The sequence below is a fragment of the Pongo abelii genome, chromosome 1 (assembly GCF_028885655.2).
Source record: "Pongo abelii isolate AG06213 chromosome 1, NHGRI_mPonAbe1-v2.0_pri, whole genome shotgun sequence".
Lineage (NCBI taxonomy): Eukaryota > Metazoa > Chordata > Mammalia > Primates > Hominidae > Pongo > Pongo abelii.
In genome coordinates, this window is record NC_071985.2 from 16,109,202 (window position 1) to 16,129,497 (window position 20,296).

Consider the following 20,296-nt stretch of genomic DNA (forward strand, 5'->3'; position numbering starts at 1 on the left):
GATAAAATGAGTTGGAAAGTGTTTCCTTTTATATTCTAAAAGAGCTCATATAAAATAGCTCATGTTCTTACTGAATTTTTTTATATAGTAATATTTAGTTTTATTGATCTCTTAGATGAAATATGTGTTATTTTATACTCATTAAGTGGTCAATTATCTCATAAAGATATTTAAAAATCTTTAAAATTATATTTCATTTACATTATTTTAAAAAATAATTTCTGCAATGTACACTTCTTTGTGTAGATTCATCTTTCTGCTTGCCATCATGTTTCTCCTGTCTGAAGAACTTTCTTTAAGAAATCTCATGGTGCAGGTCTGCTAGTAATAAAACTTTCAGCCTTTGTCTGAAACACATCTCATTTTGCCTTCACTTTTGAAGGATATCTTTACTGGTACAGAATTCTGCTTAAAAGCTTTTTTCCCCTAGTACTTCTAACATGTTCTGTTTTCTTTTGTCTTGTGTAATTTCTGATAAAAAAAAAATCTGCTGTTATTCCAATATTTGTTTCTCTGTTAGTAATGTTTCTTTTTTCTCTGACTGCCTTTAAGATTTTCTCTTTGTCCTTGTTTTCAGCCATTTGACAATGCTGTGACTAAGTGTATGGCGTTTATTTTTTATTTTACTTAGGATTCTCTGAACTGTTTGATTTGTCAGTTGTTTTGGAAAATCTTTAGCCATTCTCATTTCAAATATGTCTTCTGCCTTGTTCTGTTTTTCTTTTCTTCTTGGGCCTCCAATTATATACATGTTAGATCGTTTAATATTGCCCCACATCATTTGTATGCTATAGTCTTTTTTCCACTCTTTTTCCTTCTTTGGGTTTTAGTTTTAATAATTTTACTGACCTATCTTGAAGTTCACCAGTTCTTTCTCCTGCTGTGTCTAGTCCGATGATGAACTCACCAAAGAACCAACATTTCTATTTGATGTCTGTAGATAGCTTTGATTTTTCTTTTGAAATTACCCATCTGTGCATGAATGATGTCCATTTCTGTCACTAGATTCTTTAACATATTAATCATAGTCATTTTAAAGTTGAGATTTTTGTAAATTATCTGGCTTTTTCTTGTTGTCAGGCTGTGAGCAGGACACTTGGATTTCTACATCTGAATTGGAGGCATCACTTCTCAGTGTTTAGTTTTGAAGAGAAAAACAATAGGACTAAAACTTCTTTCTTAAATTTTTGTAGAATTATTTCCTACAGTCTGAAGTTTAAAAGAAGTTAGTGGACTATGATTAGGCGTGGTTCTCTTCCTTAAGTTTTCTGGAGCACCATGCCCATTTTCACTTTTCGTATTGAAGACTTTATCTAGAGGAAAAGTTTCCCTGTTATGTTTTGATTAATGACATTGTTGATTCTGTTCACATAATATGATTTAATTTTTCACAGACTTTAACTTTTGGCTGTCTTTCATGGCTCTCATTTATTTTTCATCATTTTCCTCTCCTTATAGTTTTCCTTTGAGTTCTGGTACAGTTTCTAGAGTTTCTCATTTCAAGAATGAAGAAACCAACAAATATTTATTGAGAAGTTATTGTGTATTAAGAATTATACTAGTTTATATATATACTAGTTATAAAATATAATTTATAAAATAAATTATCATGTAAAATAATTTGATAAATTATAATATAAATAATATATAAATTTTGTTTATTATTGAAATATATTAAAATAATTTATAATTATATACAATATATGAGTCTAAATAATAAATACAAATTAAAATGTATTTATTATTACAGTAAGAACTCTTAACATGAAATCTATCCTTTTAACTTTTTGTGTACAATTCAGTATTGTTATCTGCAGGCATAATGTTATACAGCAGATCTCTAGAATTCTTTTGCACCATTATATATATTTTATATAATTTACTTCACGTAGCATAACTGAGACAAGTACTATTATCCTAATTTTACAGTTATAAATTTTATTTTCTGCATTGTTTGCTGTTTGGTCTACTGCTAAATTGCAGTTTGAAATTTGGCATTCATATTATTCGACCTTCATAATTGCTTGTTTAGCTTTAAAGTTGAGTCTTTAAATCAGATATTTTCTAAAAATTTCTTTTTTTTGATGTAAATATGCTTTAGAAAGCTTCTGTAAGTGGTACCTTTAGAGAAATATCTCATTTCAAGAATGCTTTTTGTTTGTCATGTGTTTTTTTTCTCATTTCGCAGTGAGAATATGTCTTTGATAACCTAGCGTCGTCTCTGTTCAGTTCACAGACCTGTTTTGTGTTTGGCCTGTAGAATGTTTAAAATTTTTTTTCGAGCCAACATTTAATATTAGGACAGTCAGTGTCAAAATATGATTCTCCTACTTCTCTTAAACAATGTGAAGATCTGGCAACACTGGGCTGACCTTTCCATTTGGTAACAACCTGCTGACACTGAATAGTAACTCACAGCTACCACAAGCTCACAGGTCTCATCATGTCCTGTCATCTTTTATGCCTGAGCCACATAATGTATTTATGTCACTTGGCTGCCCACATTGATGTTAGATTTTATGACTTTTGTCTTATAGTCAAGAAAGAATTGAACTGGTTTCTGTTAGGGAATTGTAAGACTCCTTGATCAGATCTTTTCAGAGGTACCTCATGTCTGAAACACAGGAAGAGAGGAAAATGAAACAAAACATGTTTCAGTAATACACTACTAGTTCACAGATGATTTTTCCCAGGGAAAATGTCTTATTGATGGAGTTTGGGGTAGTTATATCAGGAAGCTCATCACAGGCAGTAGATACGAAGAAATGCCTGGGACAGTGGTTATCTCTGTTTTACCCTCTTGCTCTAACTTCTACATCCATGACCTGATTGAATCAATCCTGCCGCTTCTATGACAGCAGGAGTTGCTGCAGACTGCCCATCCACAGACGTGCAAGGCCAAGTGGTAAAATGTCTGCTAACCCCTTGGTCTGTACTCACTTCCAGCCCTTCCGCCTCTCATTTAGGTGATGTTAGCAGAGGTCTTTTCCTATTTACTTCCTCAGTGCACTACTGTATTTCAAATGGGGAGAGGAGTTGGAGTCAGACCTTACAATCTTCTTTCAGTCTAGACCCATCTGTAATATAAGGTCTGGCATAAATTCCTCAGGGTCTATGACTTGTGCATGAGTAACTTGCTCTGGTTCCCAGTGTGGGTTCAGCTTTTCTCTTTTTGAATATTTTATTGGACACTTAATGAGCTCTAGGGAGAGGGAGATCTTGTTCTTGATGTTCTTGATGCCATTTGGACTGGGACCCCACACTTTACCCTTCTTGGCAACCCTGAATAGCAGACAGCATCTGATGTAAATATCATTGTACTTGATTAATGGAAATGGAAATATGCAAGCTCTCTGTAGCTGATGCAGAAGCTGAAAAGTTTGTATTCTGTGATAGTCAACACGTATTTATTTGTTCAGCAATAGCTCTGCCGGGTACTGTAAAGATATGGGAGGAGGAAAAGACATTCCTTTCTCCTCAGGAACTTAACATGCATTTGACAAATGCTGAACACCCATAATTATCTGTTCAGATACTCTCAAAAGTAATGTGCATTCATGGATTGTTAGACAACTTTTTCTTGCAAAATTCTTAAAGGGTTTTAGAAACTACTGAAGAATCGGGTATTCAAAAAATAGAGTATCTTGGGTTTTTACCTAGTTGCTGGACAGTTACTGTTATTCCCTCACCTCCCCAAATGTGGCTCCATTTTCATATCAGACATTGCTAATTGATCACAGCATTTTTTTCTAACTGAGGTCAGTAGTACCTCGGGCTGCCCAGGAGATATTACAGTCAGCCAGCGCCAACTGATCAGAGCCGGCCCAAGAGATAAACTCTATTCTCTATCCTGGGCTGAGACTTTTATTTCTGTTTTCTATTCAGTTTATGGTTTGTTATAGGTGTAAGTCATTGTTGGATCAGAGTAAGTGATTCCATTTTGAAAGCACGCCGTTAACTCTGTGATGGAAAGAAACTCTTCGAGGACTCTGGGGTTTACTTAGGTGTTGAAACAGGCTTTTGACCAGTTGAAACTGGGGTACTTTGGGAAGGTTTATTTCATCTCAGGGAGGTATTGACTTCCCTTTCTCAGCATAGAACAAAGATCACTTGCAATAAATACTATAGTCTGTTGTAAAAACAAACAAAAAAAACCCTTAATGTTCTAACCGTATTTTGAAACACCTTTTGGTAAAAATAGAGCCATTTGAATTTCTTCCTTCTCATTTGTACGTCCTGAGTTTTCTAATGGTCTCAGACTGACTCTCCACTTTAAGACGCAGCACCTATTAAATGCTGTGAATTGAATGAATGTGGTTAGCAAATTGTCAAGAGGGTCCTTAGGAAACAAGAAAAGCTCACCCATCTTCAATCTAACTCCCACTTACCCAGAGCTGTGATTCTACTTCTTGTTTAATGATGCTTTTGTTTATACCTTTTATGCTTACTCTTTGCATTGCTGGAATTGATTTTTTTTTTCCTTTCATCTCTAGTGCATCGTGATGGATTGATGGATCCTTGTGAACCATTTCAGCATGTCAGCTGCGTTGCTAGAGATACAGTTTTCCATATGGGTCATGATATATGTGTTTATTTCCTTAACTTTTATTATTATCACTTGGTAGAAGCAGATTCAGAGACCATGAGTTAATTTTGTCCTCTGGAATATTAATTAGGGAAAGAAAATTTGATTCCTCTTTTAATTTCATATTCTCTTTGACTCATCCAAGATGGTACCAAGTAACATATAAATGGACTCCCTCATTGACTTAAATAGTATTCGACAGTGATATACAGAAACAACCAGAATATTTGCTCTTTGGAGAAATAGCTCAGTAGTTAATTAACTGGGCTTTCTGTGTCTGGATAAACTATGATTTCTATTTTTTATTATCCTTTACAAAGAGATTTTTTTATTGATGGCAAGGGGATCCAGAGGTTGAAGCACATTATTATAATTTAATGTTTCCCACGTATCCTTAACAACTGCTTGCGGGGGAGCTTTTCCCATATTTCTTCTGGGTCCTACAGGATTGCAGCCTAACATCGTGCTACTTTACAGGCACTCAGGGTTTAAAATCTAATTGTAAATGTAAAACAAACTCATAGTTCTAGATATTATTTAATGCTGAAGTGGACCTGAGATGCCTTCTAGTCCAATTCCTTCATTTTATTATTTAAAATGAGGAAATGAACATCCAAAGAGAGATTAAGTAATTTACTCCCCATCACACACCCCAGGTCCCAGATCCATGTCTTTTCAGTCTTCCTTTTGTGCCATCCTCACTACCACACTTGAAGTATAAATATATTTGTCTAGTTGAAAGAACAATTCACGGCATATAAGATAGTTGCAGAACAATGGTTCTTTAATCTACAAAATAATTTCCCAAGTGTCTTCTCATTTGCTTCTTACTATATCTCCATATAATCGATAAGGAAGATATCAACATTCCTGTTTTCCAGTGGTGAACCTGAAACACAGAATGCTTATTTGCCTGAGGGTACATGACTAATTCACATTGTTTTTTCCATTGTAAAATGGATTAGTAGTACCTACCGCATGTGAGTGTTGTAAGAAGCAAATAAAATCAAATCAATAATGTCTATAAAGTGCCTGGCTAAAGGTTCCTGTTAAGTGGTGTGGGAGGTTGAATTCTAAGATGGCGCCAAGACTTCTATCCCCTGGCGTACATGCCTTGTACAATTTCCTCCCCTTGAATGTGGGCAGGACCTATGAAGGGGGTGGGATGTCACTCCTGTGATTAGGTTACATTATCTGGCAAACTTGAAGGGATTTCACAGATGTAGTTATGGTCCCTAATCAGGTAACTTTAACTTAAATTAAAATCTAACTTAAAAGGGAGATTGCCCGGTGCGGTGGCTCATGCCTGTAATCCCAGCACTTTGGGAGGCTGAGGCGGGTGGATCATGAGGTCAGGAGTTCGAGACCAGCCTGACCAACATGGTGAAACCCTGTCTCTACTAAAAATACAAAAATTAGTTGGGCATGGTGGCATGCACCTGTAATCCTAGCTCCTTGGGAGGTTGAGGTGGGAAAATCACTTGAACCCGGGAGGCAGAGGTTGCAGTGAGCCGAGATCACACCACTGCACTCCAGCCTGGGTGACAGAGCAAGACTCTGTCTCAAAAAAAGGGAGATTACTCTGAGTGGGTCTGACCTAAAAAGGGAGATTATTCTGAATGGGTCTGACCTAATCAGAAGAGCCCTTTAAAAGGGGGTCCAGAGGGCAGGGATAGAAAAAGCAGTAGAAACCCTCCCTTACTGGCCTAGAAGAAGTAAACAGCCAGGTTATTAACTGCTCATGGAGGTAGCAACATGGCAAAGACCTGGAGCAAAGGCCTCTAGGAGCTAGAACTGGTCCCAGTGGACAGCCATCCAGGAAACGGGGACTGCAATCCGACAGCCAGGGGGAACTGAGCTCTGCCCACCACCAGTGAGCGTGGAAGAGGACCCCGAGTGTGAGATAAGATCAGAGATCCAGCCAACACTGACATTTCATCTAGGAGACCCTGGGCAGAGGACCCAGCCACACTCTGCTCAAGCACCTGACCTAGGAAACTGTGAGATCATACATTTGTGTTATTTTAAACTGCTAAGTTTGTGGTAATTTGTTACACGGCAATAGAAAGCTAATACCAATGATAACTATTCTTAGCATAAATAATTGGTGGTTATGATGACTGTAACCACAATGTTAATAATGCTAATAGTAATAAATTTGAAAGTAAAACCTAAGTTTTAACTCACTTTTACTTATATCAGACTTCACATTATATTTTATGGCTAGAATTGTATCATTTCTAGCTGCAAGAGACCAGGAATAATAAGTCTTTTGGCTGTCTGAACAAATTGCAAGGAAGTATCTGCTGCTGAGGATGAAGGGGAAACCGATCTCAGCCAGCCAGCCCGTGCTTTCTGCCATGCTTCCCTTCCTGGTCAGCAAAAAAATAGAATTGACCCTCAAACCTAGTTACTGCTGGATTATTATGACCCTCAAGCTTGACGGTGTGAGCTGACACTGAGTTGGGGAAAAAACAGGAAGAATATTGATAGCTCAGAAGTTGTTCAAAATGGAATTACAATTGTTGAGTGAAGTAAGATTTGGACTTGGGGGTTTTGGTAGTAAGCCCCGAGAGCATGCTGGGATCAAATCCAGAAAACGTAGTGACTGATGGGGAGTGAGGGATACAGAGAGGAGAGGGTAGGTGAAAACAGCGTTCTAGGCCCAGAGTTTGAGCTGTCATGACCCTAGTAGTGATGGAAGACAAAACTTGTTTCAGTGACAGCAGCCAAAGTTTATCTTCTCTCTTCCAGAATCCTGAGGACAACATTATCCTATTGATGTTCATTCTATCCTTGTTTTTTTCTCTATGTAATTAATTCTATGTGAAAAATATAGATACTTACCACAATAACTAGTAAAGTAAAAGCCTGTTTCCTTGTGTGTAAAATGGGCAATACTTTTACCTTCAATGTGTTTTAAAAACTACGTGCGGTCGTCAATGTTAAGCAGCAAGTCAGGTAGTCGCTGCCGAATGCATGGGAGCTGTTGCTGTGTTTCTTCTTGCTTGTACATACTTTTCATTGCTCCTTGAAGTCACAAACTGGTTTATATATGCTTCTTTTTATGTCCTATTAGTGTGTCACATAAAAGGTATGCTATAAAAAATCTTGGATTGAATAATTACAGATAACTTGCAAAAGGGCAATGAGAAGGAAAGTAAATGTTAATGTTTTCCCTGAAGTACACGTATTTGTGTGTGTGTGTGTGTGTGTGTGTGTGCATCTCTGTATATTTATCCATGTAGATATAGATAGACTTGGATACATGGGACCCGTTATTCTGTCTTGCCAGCTAACAATCTCATTTTTCTTCAGTACCTATCTCTAAAAGTGAAATACTGTCTTGATTCATAAACATATCATGTTTTTCACCAAAATGAAAAAACAGTATGAAATAAGAAGAATCTGCTCCTGGCAGATAGTGAAGTCTGACTTGCCATATGTGTTCACATAATTGTTCATTTATTTATGGGACACATATTGACCTATAATTTAGGGTCAGTGCGAGGCACTGGGGGAGCCCCTCCTGGGGTGTTCAAGGTTCATGAGGAATATGGACAAGAGCTGCTACAGGGGTGCACTCTAGGGGTTGGGGGATGCCAGAGCCTAGAAGGTGTCCATTGCACACCCACACGTGCCAGCCACATGACACTCCGCAGGCCGTGTGTGAAGTAAGAAGAGAGAGCACAGTTCAGGGACTGGGTGACATATCTTTCCCTACTAAATTTCGAGAACTTTATGGGCCCAGGGCTCCTTTTACTTAAAGATGGGATTCATGTCAAAAATAGACCTAGAAATAGGGCTTATACAGAGTCAAAATGGTACAATCTCGTTCTTATTTTAGGATGTATAAAAACCTCAATCTCAAAAATGCCCCTATGTTTAATGCAATAAAAAAATCAGTTTCTTTAAAAAGAAAGTATTTAAACCTGATATGAAAGGCATAGCAAAGTGAGAATTTGGCCAGTTGATATTCACTTTATAGCCAAACCCTCAGTTAGTCTGTCCCATAAATTCCAACATAAGAGGTGTCTAAAATTTCTAAGAAAAAAAATGCTGGAATTCAGACTGTGTTCAGAGTGTGCTTTTGTACAAAGCCGAACTGCCCTATGCATTCTCGTCAGATAATTCCCAAATGTATGTGAAATCTACCACAGAATTGCAGGACTATTAGACAGTTTTATTACTACCTCATAAAAATATTTCAAAACCTGTGGGAGTTTTATGAAACCAGCACTCATCAATCCTTATCATTCCCAATTTTGAGGCCCATGAGATGTGTCTCAGAGCAATTAGAGATGTTAATTTTGAAGCAAACTGTCACATGATAAATGCTTCATTATCTGTGGGCAATAGACCATTTAAAACTTTATCTCTTTCCAAAATCTTTATATCTTTAGATATACATTTGTAAATTTTAAATCTTTATAAAATTGATCCTTTCTTCCTCTGAGCCGTTGCTCTACATGTGTTTCAACAAGCACTGAAATAGGCAACAAGCACTGAAATAGGCAGGTAGCTCAATAGATTTCCAAACACTGTTGCGTGGATGGATGCATAAATGGATGAAACAGCCTGTAATGCTGGGAACTTGTAAGTTACAGTGATTATTAAAACATCCTAACCTTTTTTTAAAATGAAAAGCGGTGAGATGTCTACATATTTTTCACAGTTAGCTATATACACATTTAAGGTGGTGGGGTACATGGAGCACTGAATTCAGGGCTGCGGAGGCTGGTACTGGTCTTACCACCTTGGGCAAGTCTCTTTCTTCCTGTCTCCTTGCTTGATCAATAACTTGAGGTGAGACCATCTCAGTTATGAAGTTCCTTCCGACTCTAAAGTAATTTTTCTTGAAGATAGTGGGTTTTGGAAAATGGCAGTCTGCACATGAAGGGATAACCCGTGATGTTGATAATCAAGTAATCTCTCTTGTCCTTGTTTCCTTGAGAAATCAACCTCCAATCTGAGGGGTGTGTGTGTGTGTGTGTGTGTGTGTGTGTGTGTTTATGTATGTATACATCTGCATCAGTTGAAAAAGTGAACAGTTAACCTGGAGAATGAGGGTGTTTCCAGGAGAGAGCCTCAGAAGATCCAGGTGGTTCGCTTTGTTACCATGTGTCAAAACTCAGGGAAGGTCAGTTTTTTTTTCTGAGAAAGAGTTGTGTGGAAGTTTGAGGTTGGGCAAGAAAACATGAAAATTAGCACCTGGAATATGGACTCCTTAACACTTTGTATCCCACCCTTTTCTTGGAAGAATAAGTGTGCCCCGCTGGCATCACTTTGCTTTTTCTTGTTGAAGGACATAAACATCCTTCTTCCTGCCCCTGTGGCCACATTGCCATTTACTCCTGTTCAACAATTTACACTGAAGCTATTAGTTATCCTTAAAAGAAATCATATGTAATGGAAGAATGAATACAGACTTCTACTAATATAGGACAGAAACCAGGAGTGTAACAGCTGTCCTTGGTGTTTTTGTTGGAAATGTTTGATTAAATATTGAAGTAGAGAGAAAATGAGAGGAGATTTAGGCAAGGAATATTGAGGGAATAAAAGTAGGTAAACTCAATTATCAAAATATATTTAGAGCCTGGACTTAATTTATTGTCAGCAAAGACCATCCATCATGGGTACCCTTTCTTTTCCAATTAATGAAAAACTAACACTGACATTCAACTTTGCTGGGGACAAGGCTGTTTTAAATCTCATAAGAAAGGTGTCGTCATCCCCTTTTTACAGAATAGGAAGCTGCACCACCGAGAAGTTAAGTGCCTTCCACAGAACAATTCATTTCAATGGTGAGTGAGCCTGGAACCAACTTCTGCCAACACTTGTTCCCTTGACCTTTTCTCTGATCCATGTCATGAGAATTATTTCTAGGGTCTTAGTTACTCATTCCTCATAGGAATTTCTTCCAGCGTCTGCATATGAATGGGCTACATGTGAGAGAAAAGGTTGCACCTTCACAAAATCATGAATTAAATACACAGCGCTGGTTAGTGCAGATGAATCAATGACAAGAAATAGAAGTTAGCAGGTTCTTCTCCTTTGGAAAACATTTTGTGTTTATTGTGTAACGGTCAAGTATGAAATGAAATAAGAGAAGCCCTAGGTGGATGGACAGAGCAGGGTGAAGTCGATGTAAGGATGGAAGAGCCAGCCCTATCTGCCCTGCTTGGCTCTTCCAGAAGCCCCTGCAGTGGAAGGACCACGTTCTGCATTTGTGTGCAGGGATCCACTTAAATGCCATTCCTTTGACTCATGTGAGCTTCTGCTTCCTGCTGTGTAGCCCCTCGGGTGTTCTGTGAGCAGCTCATTGTCCCCTCATCTGTCATACTTGACTGCAGTTACCCATGTGTCTTTCCTTTCCAAGACTCTCTCTGTCCTGTTCATGGTTATGCTTCTGGGTACCCAGCACATTGTAGGAATGAATGAATGTTTGATGCGTGGACTCTTAGGAAAGCATAAAACTCAAGTTTCAGAATAACTTTCCTGTTGCTGGGGCTACTGTTTGAAGGAATAATGAGAAGCACATAGTCCAGAGATTGCCTTTTATCTGATAATCTCATCACTTCCACAGCATTTCACTGCCTGATCCACATTTGATGTAAACTACTCAATTCCTTCATCTTCTTTTCTTGCTGAAAATTCTTGTCCACATGAGTCATTATGAAAGCTGAAACCTTGTAGTCATTCTCGCAAGGATATGTCAGGGTGCTAACATTTGTGTCAGGTACCGGGGAAAGAAGGATGCAAGGCTGCCCTTTGTTGGGGAGTCCAGTGTCTGGGAAAGAAACATGCAAGGCTGCCCTTTGTTAGGGAGTCCAGTGTCTAATGTGAAGGCAGACAAGTAAACGGTGGGACTCACTGAGAGGTGCCTAAGGTGTCATGGACACATATGAGATGCTGCTTCAGGGATGGTGTTGCCGGTAGCATCTTGAAGGGGCTTGTGCCATCAGATTGCCCCAGAATGTCTTTTCTAACATGGATAAAGTTGCCAGCTGCCTTCGAGTTCGAGCTAACAAGTCTTATTGCAGGTCGTTTTCATACCAAACATAATAAAACAACATAGTAAAAGTGTTTCCACCATTAATTCAGTGAAACATGCTGAAGAGCTACTCTGTCCTTGTGACTTAGCAGATGTGTATGTGCAACTCCCGTGGGCAGGTGCTCTCTGCTGAGGGGCAGAGCCTAGCTATGCCCCTGATAAACAAAGGAGACACTTTAAATGCTACCCTAGAGATGTTTAAAGGTGATTTTGATGCACAGAGGAGGAGGATTCCGTTCTGCCTGGGAAGTCAAGAGGAGACAGCACTGAGCAGGTGGAACTTCTTATACTGGGCACTGAAGCATGGGTAGGAGTTCACCAGGTAGAGGGGAATGGAATGGAATGGAATGGAATGGAGTCAGGGCAGAAGAGCCCTCTGTGCAGATGGAACCATGTGGGCAAAGGCAGGAGGGCAGGGAGCAATTCATCTTTCGGGTTTTGCTGCTGTGCGTATCCCAAATGTGAGGAAGGATGCTGAAAAGGTGGGCTTATGCATCTGCCTGTGGAGTAGATTTCATTTGGTTGGTAATGAGGAATCATTGAAAGATACTGAGTGAAGGGCACAAACGATCCGATTAGCCTTTTGGAGAGGAGAACCACTCTGTCACTATACAAAGGATAGAGTGTGGGATCTGTGGGGTGGGGTAGGGTGTGGATACTGAAGGGTGAGTCCCCATTAGGAAGCATTAACAGTAGTCCTGGGACAAGACAGTGGAGGCCTTAAACAGACAGAGTGGAATGGAAAGAAGAAGCAGATCAGAGCAGCATTGAAAAGGTGTATTGATGGCACACAAGGATCAGGAGACTGTGGAGACAGTGGGAAAGAAACAGCTCTCAGGTGTCCATCATCAAGTGGGGGCTGCACTGACCCCTCCCATGTCAAAAACTTAAATCACCTGGGTTACAGAAAAGCACCCTCACAACAACCATTGAGTAGGTATTGTTTTCCCTTGTTAAAGAAGAGGAACCCAATGGTCAGAGATGTCTAGTAACTTAGCCAATGTCACACAGCTCATGGTAGGACCTCCACTCATGGGAGGTACCCGGCTTGACTGAGACTACTGAGTCATTCACTGATGACCAGGAGTGAAATGTGGAGCTCAGAACTTCAAAAGGCTGAGATGGCACTGAAAGAAAAAAGAGGGATAGTGTATGCTGTAGACTGAATGTGTCCCCCAAAATTCATGTTGAAACCTAATCCCCAATGTAATGGTATTGGAGGCGAGGGCTTTGTGAGGTGATTACAGGTACTGAGGGAGGAGTCCTCATGAATCAGATTAGTGTCCTTGTAAAAGAGGCCCTAGAGTGCTCTCTTGCATCTCCTACCATGTGAAGACACAACAAAAAGGCATCATCTAAGAATCAGGAAGCAGGGCCTCCCCAGGCAACAAACCTTCTCCTTTCTGCACCTTGACCTTGGGCTTTCAGCCCCCAGAACTGTGAGAAATAAATTTCTGTGGTTTATAAGCCATCCAGTCTGTGATATTTTCTTATATCAGCCCGAACAGACTAAGAGAGTACAGCAGCTTTCAAGGGCAACTGGATCAAGGGGAAGGAGGACTTTTTTTTATTTGTTAAAGATGTCAGCAACTGGCCGGGTATGGTGGCTCACCCTGTAATCCCAGCACTTTGCGAGGCCGAGGCAGGCAGATCACCTGAAGTCAGGAGTTCGAAACCAGTCTGACCAACATGGTGAAACCCTGTCTCTACTATAATAAAAAATTAGCTGGGTGTGGTGGTGTGTGCCTGTAATCCCAGCTACTCAGGAAGCTGCGATATGAGAATTGCTTGAACCCGGGAGGTGGAGGTTGCAGTGAGCCGAGATTGTATGACTGCACTCTAGCCTGGGTGATAGAGAGTGACTCCAGCTCAAAAAAAAAAAAAGTCAGCAACTTAAGCATTTTTATAGGCAGGGCAGAGGGGACCAATGAAAAGAGAGTAGGACATCCTAGTGTGAGGGGAGAGCTGGGCTCAGGGAAGGAGGAAGTACACCTCTCCCTTGGATACTGGAAGGGAAGGCGTTACTGATGAAAACTCCAAAGAAAGAAGAGGTCCATGCAAGATGCCTCATCACTGGGTTTGAGTTTTTCAACAAAATTGGTGGGGAAGACATCTGCACAGAATTAGAAAAATAATAAATGCAGACATGGTACCTTAGAGTGCTGGAAAAGGCACCCCACCCTCGGGGAAGCTGATCTGAGAGGCATGCAGGGCGTCCTGGTGTGGGGAGCTGTGTGGAGAGTGCGTCTGGAGGCAGTGAGTCTTACTTCCTTACTTTGTAGCCATGCAGCTCAGCAGCCTCAGGGAGAGTCAGCTCCCTGCAATTTGCTTTCCAGGTACTGCTCTTGGGCATTTAGACTTCCACAATGGGGAAGATAAAAGAAATACATTTTAATTTCTAGGAAAATGAAGCATGTAAAAATAAAATCACTTGCTCTATCCAGTGTATCATTTGCTTTTCCAGCCTATTTTAGCAGTTACAGTGGACAACTGCTAAGCACACTTGACTCATTCATTTATAGATTTCATTTAAGCACAATTAACCCATCTTAAAAAAAAAATCTTGAGAGAAAAGTATTTAAGTTCTTGACTAAATTCAGCTTTCAGAAGGCATCAGTGATTCTGCTGATGGTGATTGAGAAGGTTAAATATGTAGACGTTTTCTTCTTGGTGTATGAGAGACATGTTTGTGTTGGTGGGAGCAGCAGGTGTGTGTGGGAGAGGAGCTGGAGTCCCAGGCCACCACACTGGTTGGGGTGGTAACATGTATTTCCCGTGTTCTGCTCTGCCAGGCTGAGTACAATGTGTTGATAACTGACATCTGTGCTTCTATCAAATTAAACCTGAAGTGCCTCTTTTCATTTCAAATAACTTTGCTCTTTCCTCAGGTCACTATCTTTAATCTTTGTTAGAAATGCTTGTTCCCTGGTGCCGCAAAGAAATAGCACTCGAACATAAATTTAATTCTCTCAGCAAGGCCATTTTTACTTTCTGCGGAAAGGGTGCTCTACGCAGATGGAACAATGGCAAGAGCAAGCTTGAACAAAGGAAAAGCAGACATATTTATCCCTTACGCATTTGGGTCATCCTTAACTGCTGTGTCCGGCATCCATTGGCTGGAGCTGGACCTCACAGTCTTAAACAGATAACCTATTTGCTAATAGCTTAACACTTTCCTAAATAGGTAAGTGCAAGGGAGAACAAAGAAGAAGAGGAAGTTGCTCATGAAAGGTTTAAGGAAGCAATAATATTTCCAAATAGGGAAGGGGCATAAGCTATGAGCTAAGACTTGCCTGGGCCTGTCCAGAGATGCCTGAGTAAGCCAAAGCAACTAACTGGGCTAAAGTGTAAGAACTGATAGTTGATAGGAGGCTTTAGAGTAAGAAGCTATTGTTCCTAGTGTCTATTATTTTATTTTTAAACCAAGACGAGCTTTGAAGAGGAACTTTTCTACTTTCTACAATCTTTTTCAAGTTTTCAGTTCATTAGTCTATTTAATCTCATGTCATTTTTACATTTCTTATGCCATTTAGACCATCAATTAATAAACATTGAGAAATACAATTATTATAATTGTTAATATATTGAATTCAGAGGAGTGACACATGTTTAATATTACATTCTATAGAAAATTCTAAGCTTAATTTCAGGAAAGATTCAGTTTTATTCTTATAAGTATGTACAATTAGTCAAAAAGTTCCTTATCAAAATCAATGTTTGTAAACCAACAGGTGAGTTTTTTGTGTGCCCACCAGATGCTTGTATGTCCATGGGCAGGAACGATCTCGGGAATAACTCATCCAGCCAGCTGGACCTTGGGGATATTTCTAAATGTCTGATAGAGATCCTGCTATTCACGCAGCCATGGAGTGACTTGGCTAACTGAAATCTTTTGTTTAGGAACCGTGGAGCATGCAACACATCCCGGCACTGTTTTCAGCCTTCTGTGGCCTCTTGGTCGCCCTTTCCTACCATCTGAGCCGGCAGAGCAGTGACCCATCTGTACTCATGTGAGTGGTCTATGCCTGTGCTCTCTCATCACTGAGCTGGGGGCATAGTTCCCGCAGCTTTGTACCCTGACTGAGATGGGGAGACAGCAATTCACTGCCCATTGTGATTTGACTTTCATTATTAAACTAGCTGGTCACTCACTAGAGGAGGGAAGGAGAAATACAGGACCAGCCAGAAACTAATAACAATTAAAAGTGAACATCTAGCAAACATTTTAGTTTTGCTCTTTTGATTTTGGAGTAAAATGCACAGTGGCAGGAACAGATGGCCGATAGCTCCCATGCCTTGTTGGGACTTCCCCTTGGGTGAGTTGGGTGAGAAGCTACCTCCTCAACAATACCCTCTCTAGATCCATTAAGCTACATCCCTGCCTTTACTCTAGGCAGTTACCCTGGGGAGACTAAACCAGCACTTCTGAAAAGAAAGATTTTGTTTGATTTTATTGTTTTGTTGTTGTTGCTGTCAATCTGGCCAGCGTCCTCTGGATTTAAAGTGAAATTTGCACCAAAGTGTTAAAATGTATTTAATGTAATCCTTAGTAATGTGAAAGTATACATTACAATCTTCCCTTTAATCATATCTTTGTCTTTGGTAACGTGTACTCTGGCACTGGAAATCTTTCATGTGATGCCACAGTGAGTTTAAGATATTGACAGTAGCATCTTATGTAATTTTTTAAATTTATGAAAGATTTTGATTTAAGATAACCATAACTGAGGACCAGAGACACCATAATTTTAGGCTATTAGGTGCAGCAGTGTGAAAGGCATGAAAAATGGGGGAAAGAAAAGTTAAACATGGTTCACACAATTTTTAGTGTCAATTGTATTAGTACAGTGTTCCCTTTCTGCTGCTCATTGTGAAGATGAAGCCCTAGTGGGCTAGCAGAGATGGAGGACCTTCCCCATGTCCCACTGCTGACAGTAGAGGGCAATGATACTGCTAAGGTACTTGACTGCTCCCATTAGGATGAAATTTACAAATCTAAACACTATCTTTATTATCACTTGAACATGCACCTCTTTTTATTATAAATTTTTAAATGAAGAGAACACTTGTTTTTGTCATGTGTGGGTGTGAGATCTAAGGTGAAGTTATTTACCGAAAACACTGTCCCAGGAACATCTTTGATGAAGTATTGTGTTTTTCCACTTTCAGGTCCTTCATCCAATGCAGGCTGTTTCCTAAATTTTTACATCAAAATCTGGAAGAGTCAGCTGCTGACCCTCTCCCCAAGAAGATGAAAGATTCAGTGGTGAGACATTTGCGTTGTGTAATGTAGCATAGGAGGGCCTCACCCTTCAGCAGAGATCAGGCTCTCAATGGAGCTCTAGGCAGGTGGACATGAGAAGGACTAGGACAGAAAGATACACCTCACTTGGTACCTGGCACACTGGGCTGTTGAGCTGCCTGCCAGGTGCAGCCCTATTTGAAACGCTTGTTCTCCAGTGCTGTAAAGAAATAGCACTTGAACATAAATTTAACTTACTCAGCAAGGCCATTTTTATACTTTCTGCAGAAAGGGTACACTCGCCAGCAGTTTTGCCATGAGAGTACACCAAACAAAGGAGACAGGGTCATTTATAACCTGATGCATCCACCTTACTGCTGTGTCCGGTTTCCATTGGCTGGAACGGGACCTCACATTCTGTATTTGTCCCAATTGGCTAGCAACTTAGAACTTTATAAAAGAGGCAAAGGTAGAGGAGAACAAAGGAAGGAGGAAGTAACTTGTGGAATGCTAAGAAAGGTAAAAACACCTTTAAATAAGGAAGAGGATCAGGCTATGACCTATTGCTTGCTTGGACCAGTATAAGCATGCCAGGGCAAATATTTAGGCTAAATTGTGGGAGCTAAGAACATAAAGTACATTGATTTCTTTATCACGGCTAGCAGATATTTAAGAATGTAAGCACAGGTCTTTGAATAAATTTTGCTTCTAAGAGAAGTTACTATTTATTCCTAATTAAATGGGGAGGAAAGTCTTTGAAGAGGAACCTTTATTTTTTTACAAGCCCTTTAGAGCATCTTTTTTTTTTTTTTTTTTTTTTTTTTTTGAGACAGAATCTCACTGTCTCCCAGGCTGGAGTGCAGTGGCATGATCTCGGCTCACTGCAAGCTCTGCCTCCTGGGTTCACACCATTCTCCTGCCTCAGCCTCCCGAGTAGCTGGGACTACAGGTGCCCGCCACCACACCCAGCTAATTTTTTGTATTTTTAGTAGAGACAGGGTTTCACCGTGTTAGCCAGGATGGTCTCGATCTCCTGACCTCATGATCCACCCGCCTCAGCCTCCCAAATTGCTGGGATTACAGGCGTGAGCCACGGCCCCCGGCCTAGAGCATCTTGATGGTGGCTGTTGTGCACACATGGTGTGGGCACTTAGGTGGCCCTCAGGTGGCTGCAGTTTGCCAGGATAGTCACATGAATCACATTCAGTCAGTTTTGTGTATTGCTGGCACCAAACAGCAGGTGGGCTCTGCACGAATGAAAGCTTGTCAGATAAACGTTTAGCCAACCTGCCCACCTGATGTGGTCCACACACAGCTCTTCTCCACATCTTTTCCCCTAAGCGCCATGCTTAGTTCAGAGCATTCTTTCAAAGTTGATGTCTGCATAGCCATTGCTCGGGGCTCTTGGACTTTAGACTTATGGCTGGGTCACAGAGAAGGGGGCAGCCACACTGGGTGGAGCACAGGAGAAGAAAAGGAAGAAGGAGAGGAAGGAAGGAACAAGAGAATCCTACAGCTATAAAATAATGATGCCATTTCCTTGTTCACCAGGAAAATGGCTCTGGACAGCTTCAAAAATTCTTTTAGCAGATGTAGTTTCTTTGGTATCAACTTACAAACATTCATACTTTGAAAAGCAATGCTCATTAATTGTGTAAGCTCCCATACATCTGAGTATTGAGCTTGGAGCCGTCTGATGTCCTTGACTCACACTTTTCCTGGTTTTCTTAGGAATGACAGATAAAAGGAAAAGAGAATAGTCTGTTGATCCAGCCAGGACTGTGTCTCATTTGTCTTGATACCCACAGAGCCAGTGCCTGGTGTTATAGTGGGTGCTCAGTACAGTTCATGGAATTTCGATGAATTTAATTGCAGTCTGCCATTTCAAGACAATGTACAGGACTCACAGCCAACATGATAGCCTTAAAAAAAATTCATACTCAGCTTTTGTGCCTCTGAGTGTGGTCAGAATTCAAGCTAGTATTAAGGTTTTTTTTCCACCACAAGGGAATCAAAGGACAAATCACTTAATATGAGTAAGGGCATAGTTCATGAATTTTAGGAGCAGAGATACATTTAAAAGCAGGTTAAAAGTCAAAGCAGCTGGGCCTGATGAGATGGCAGCTTAAAAAAAAGAGAAATATTTGACATAAGCCTAGCATCCACAACCTGACCTCCAATATTTATACCAGGAGACTTACAGGGAGAAGGTCAAACTGACATTCCTACAGCATTTTCTGTAAAAGCCGTAGGGTGGCCCAGAGTCTACCCAAAAGTCTCCCTGTGGATATCTGAGAAAAACTATGCCCTTCAATCTTCCTTGATTTCATGACTAATGAAGATGCATTTCTACTTTCTGATTTATTGCAGTTCAAAATAATGTAGAAATTACAAAGAAATTTGACAAGAAATTTGCCCAGCAGAGGTTGATAGTATTCCACTGGTATAATTAGATGTGATGGGCTAGGTGTTGCCTCCCTTGGTTTTCATACCTTTTGAAATGGTTTGTACAGTGTCGAGCACATAACTTGTTAGGTGATTTAATAAGATGTTTGTGTTCATTTCTCTGAAAAGTCTCTGGCCTAATTATAATATTTTAATGGGAATATCACATTCAGCTTTTAGAGTTTGATATATAATACCTTCTGTGACACCGTGCAAGCATAAAACCCCCCTCCTCATTGTCTCTGATTTTGTTTCTCTGTGTCTCCACCTCTTATGTTATCTGTCTGTCTGTCTCTCTCTTTTCTTGAGTTTTAGTTTGTATGAGAACCCCTCGGGGAGCCTCATTAGATTTCAGTTTTCTAGCCCTCCGCCCATATTCTGATTCATCTGGCCTGTGAAGGGGTCTGAGGATCTTGATTTTAACAGGAATGTTCACCCAGGTGATTCTGTTTAGGTGATCCACAGATTGTACTTCAGGAAACATTGATCTAGAAACAGAGATATACCAATGGGCCTATACATTTGCATATGAACAAGATAAGTTATGCACACAAAGTTTATCACCAAAATTCATTACTTAATAAAGATATAAACTTTCTACTAGTGGTTTACCTGATTAGTTTTTTTCTATTTGTCTTATTAGCATAGACTCTTTTAACTTTCATATCTTTGTCATTTTCAACACCCTTTATTATGTTTAGACTTGTTTGTTTCACTGTATCAATTTTCTTCAGTTCCTAGAAACAAAAAAAAAAGCCTATTTAATTCTTATGTGTAAAATTCAAACAGTCTTTTCCTAAATCATTGGTTATAATATCTAGATTTTTCTGGTCCCATGCTGCTAGATGCAGAATGTTGGAACAGGGGTTCTTAAGCTTCCTTTGAGAGTTGGAGTGTGAAGTACTATATAAAATGCCACAGTGAATTTAAAATGTTCAGTATATGAAAAGCTAATATATTTCTTAGTTAA

At 39.9% G+C, this 20,296-nt stretch overlaps 1 protein-coding gene across 3 annotated transcripts in view; it reads left to right on the top strand.

Annotated features, from left to right (window-relative positions):
- Positions 1-20,296, top strand: part of PCNX2 (pecanex 2) — a 327,055-nt gene that overhangs the window by 101,423 nt on the left and 205,336 nt on the right. For all 3 annotated transcript variants that reach the window (XM_009232501.4, XM_054561349.2, XM_054561362.2), the window contains 2 exons: positions 15,540-15,649; positions 16,809-16,905. In XM_009232501.4, the coding sequence (XP_009230776.3) occupies positions 15,540-15,649; positions 16,809-16,905 (207 nt within the window). The remainder of the gene's footprint in view (positions 1-15,539; positions 15,650-16,808; positions 16,906-20,296) is intronic.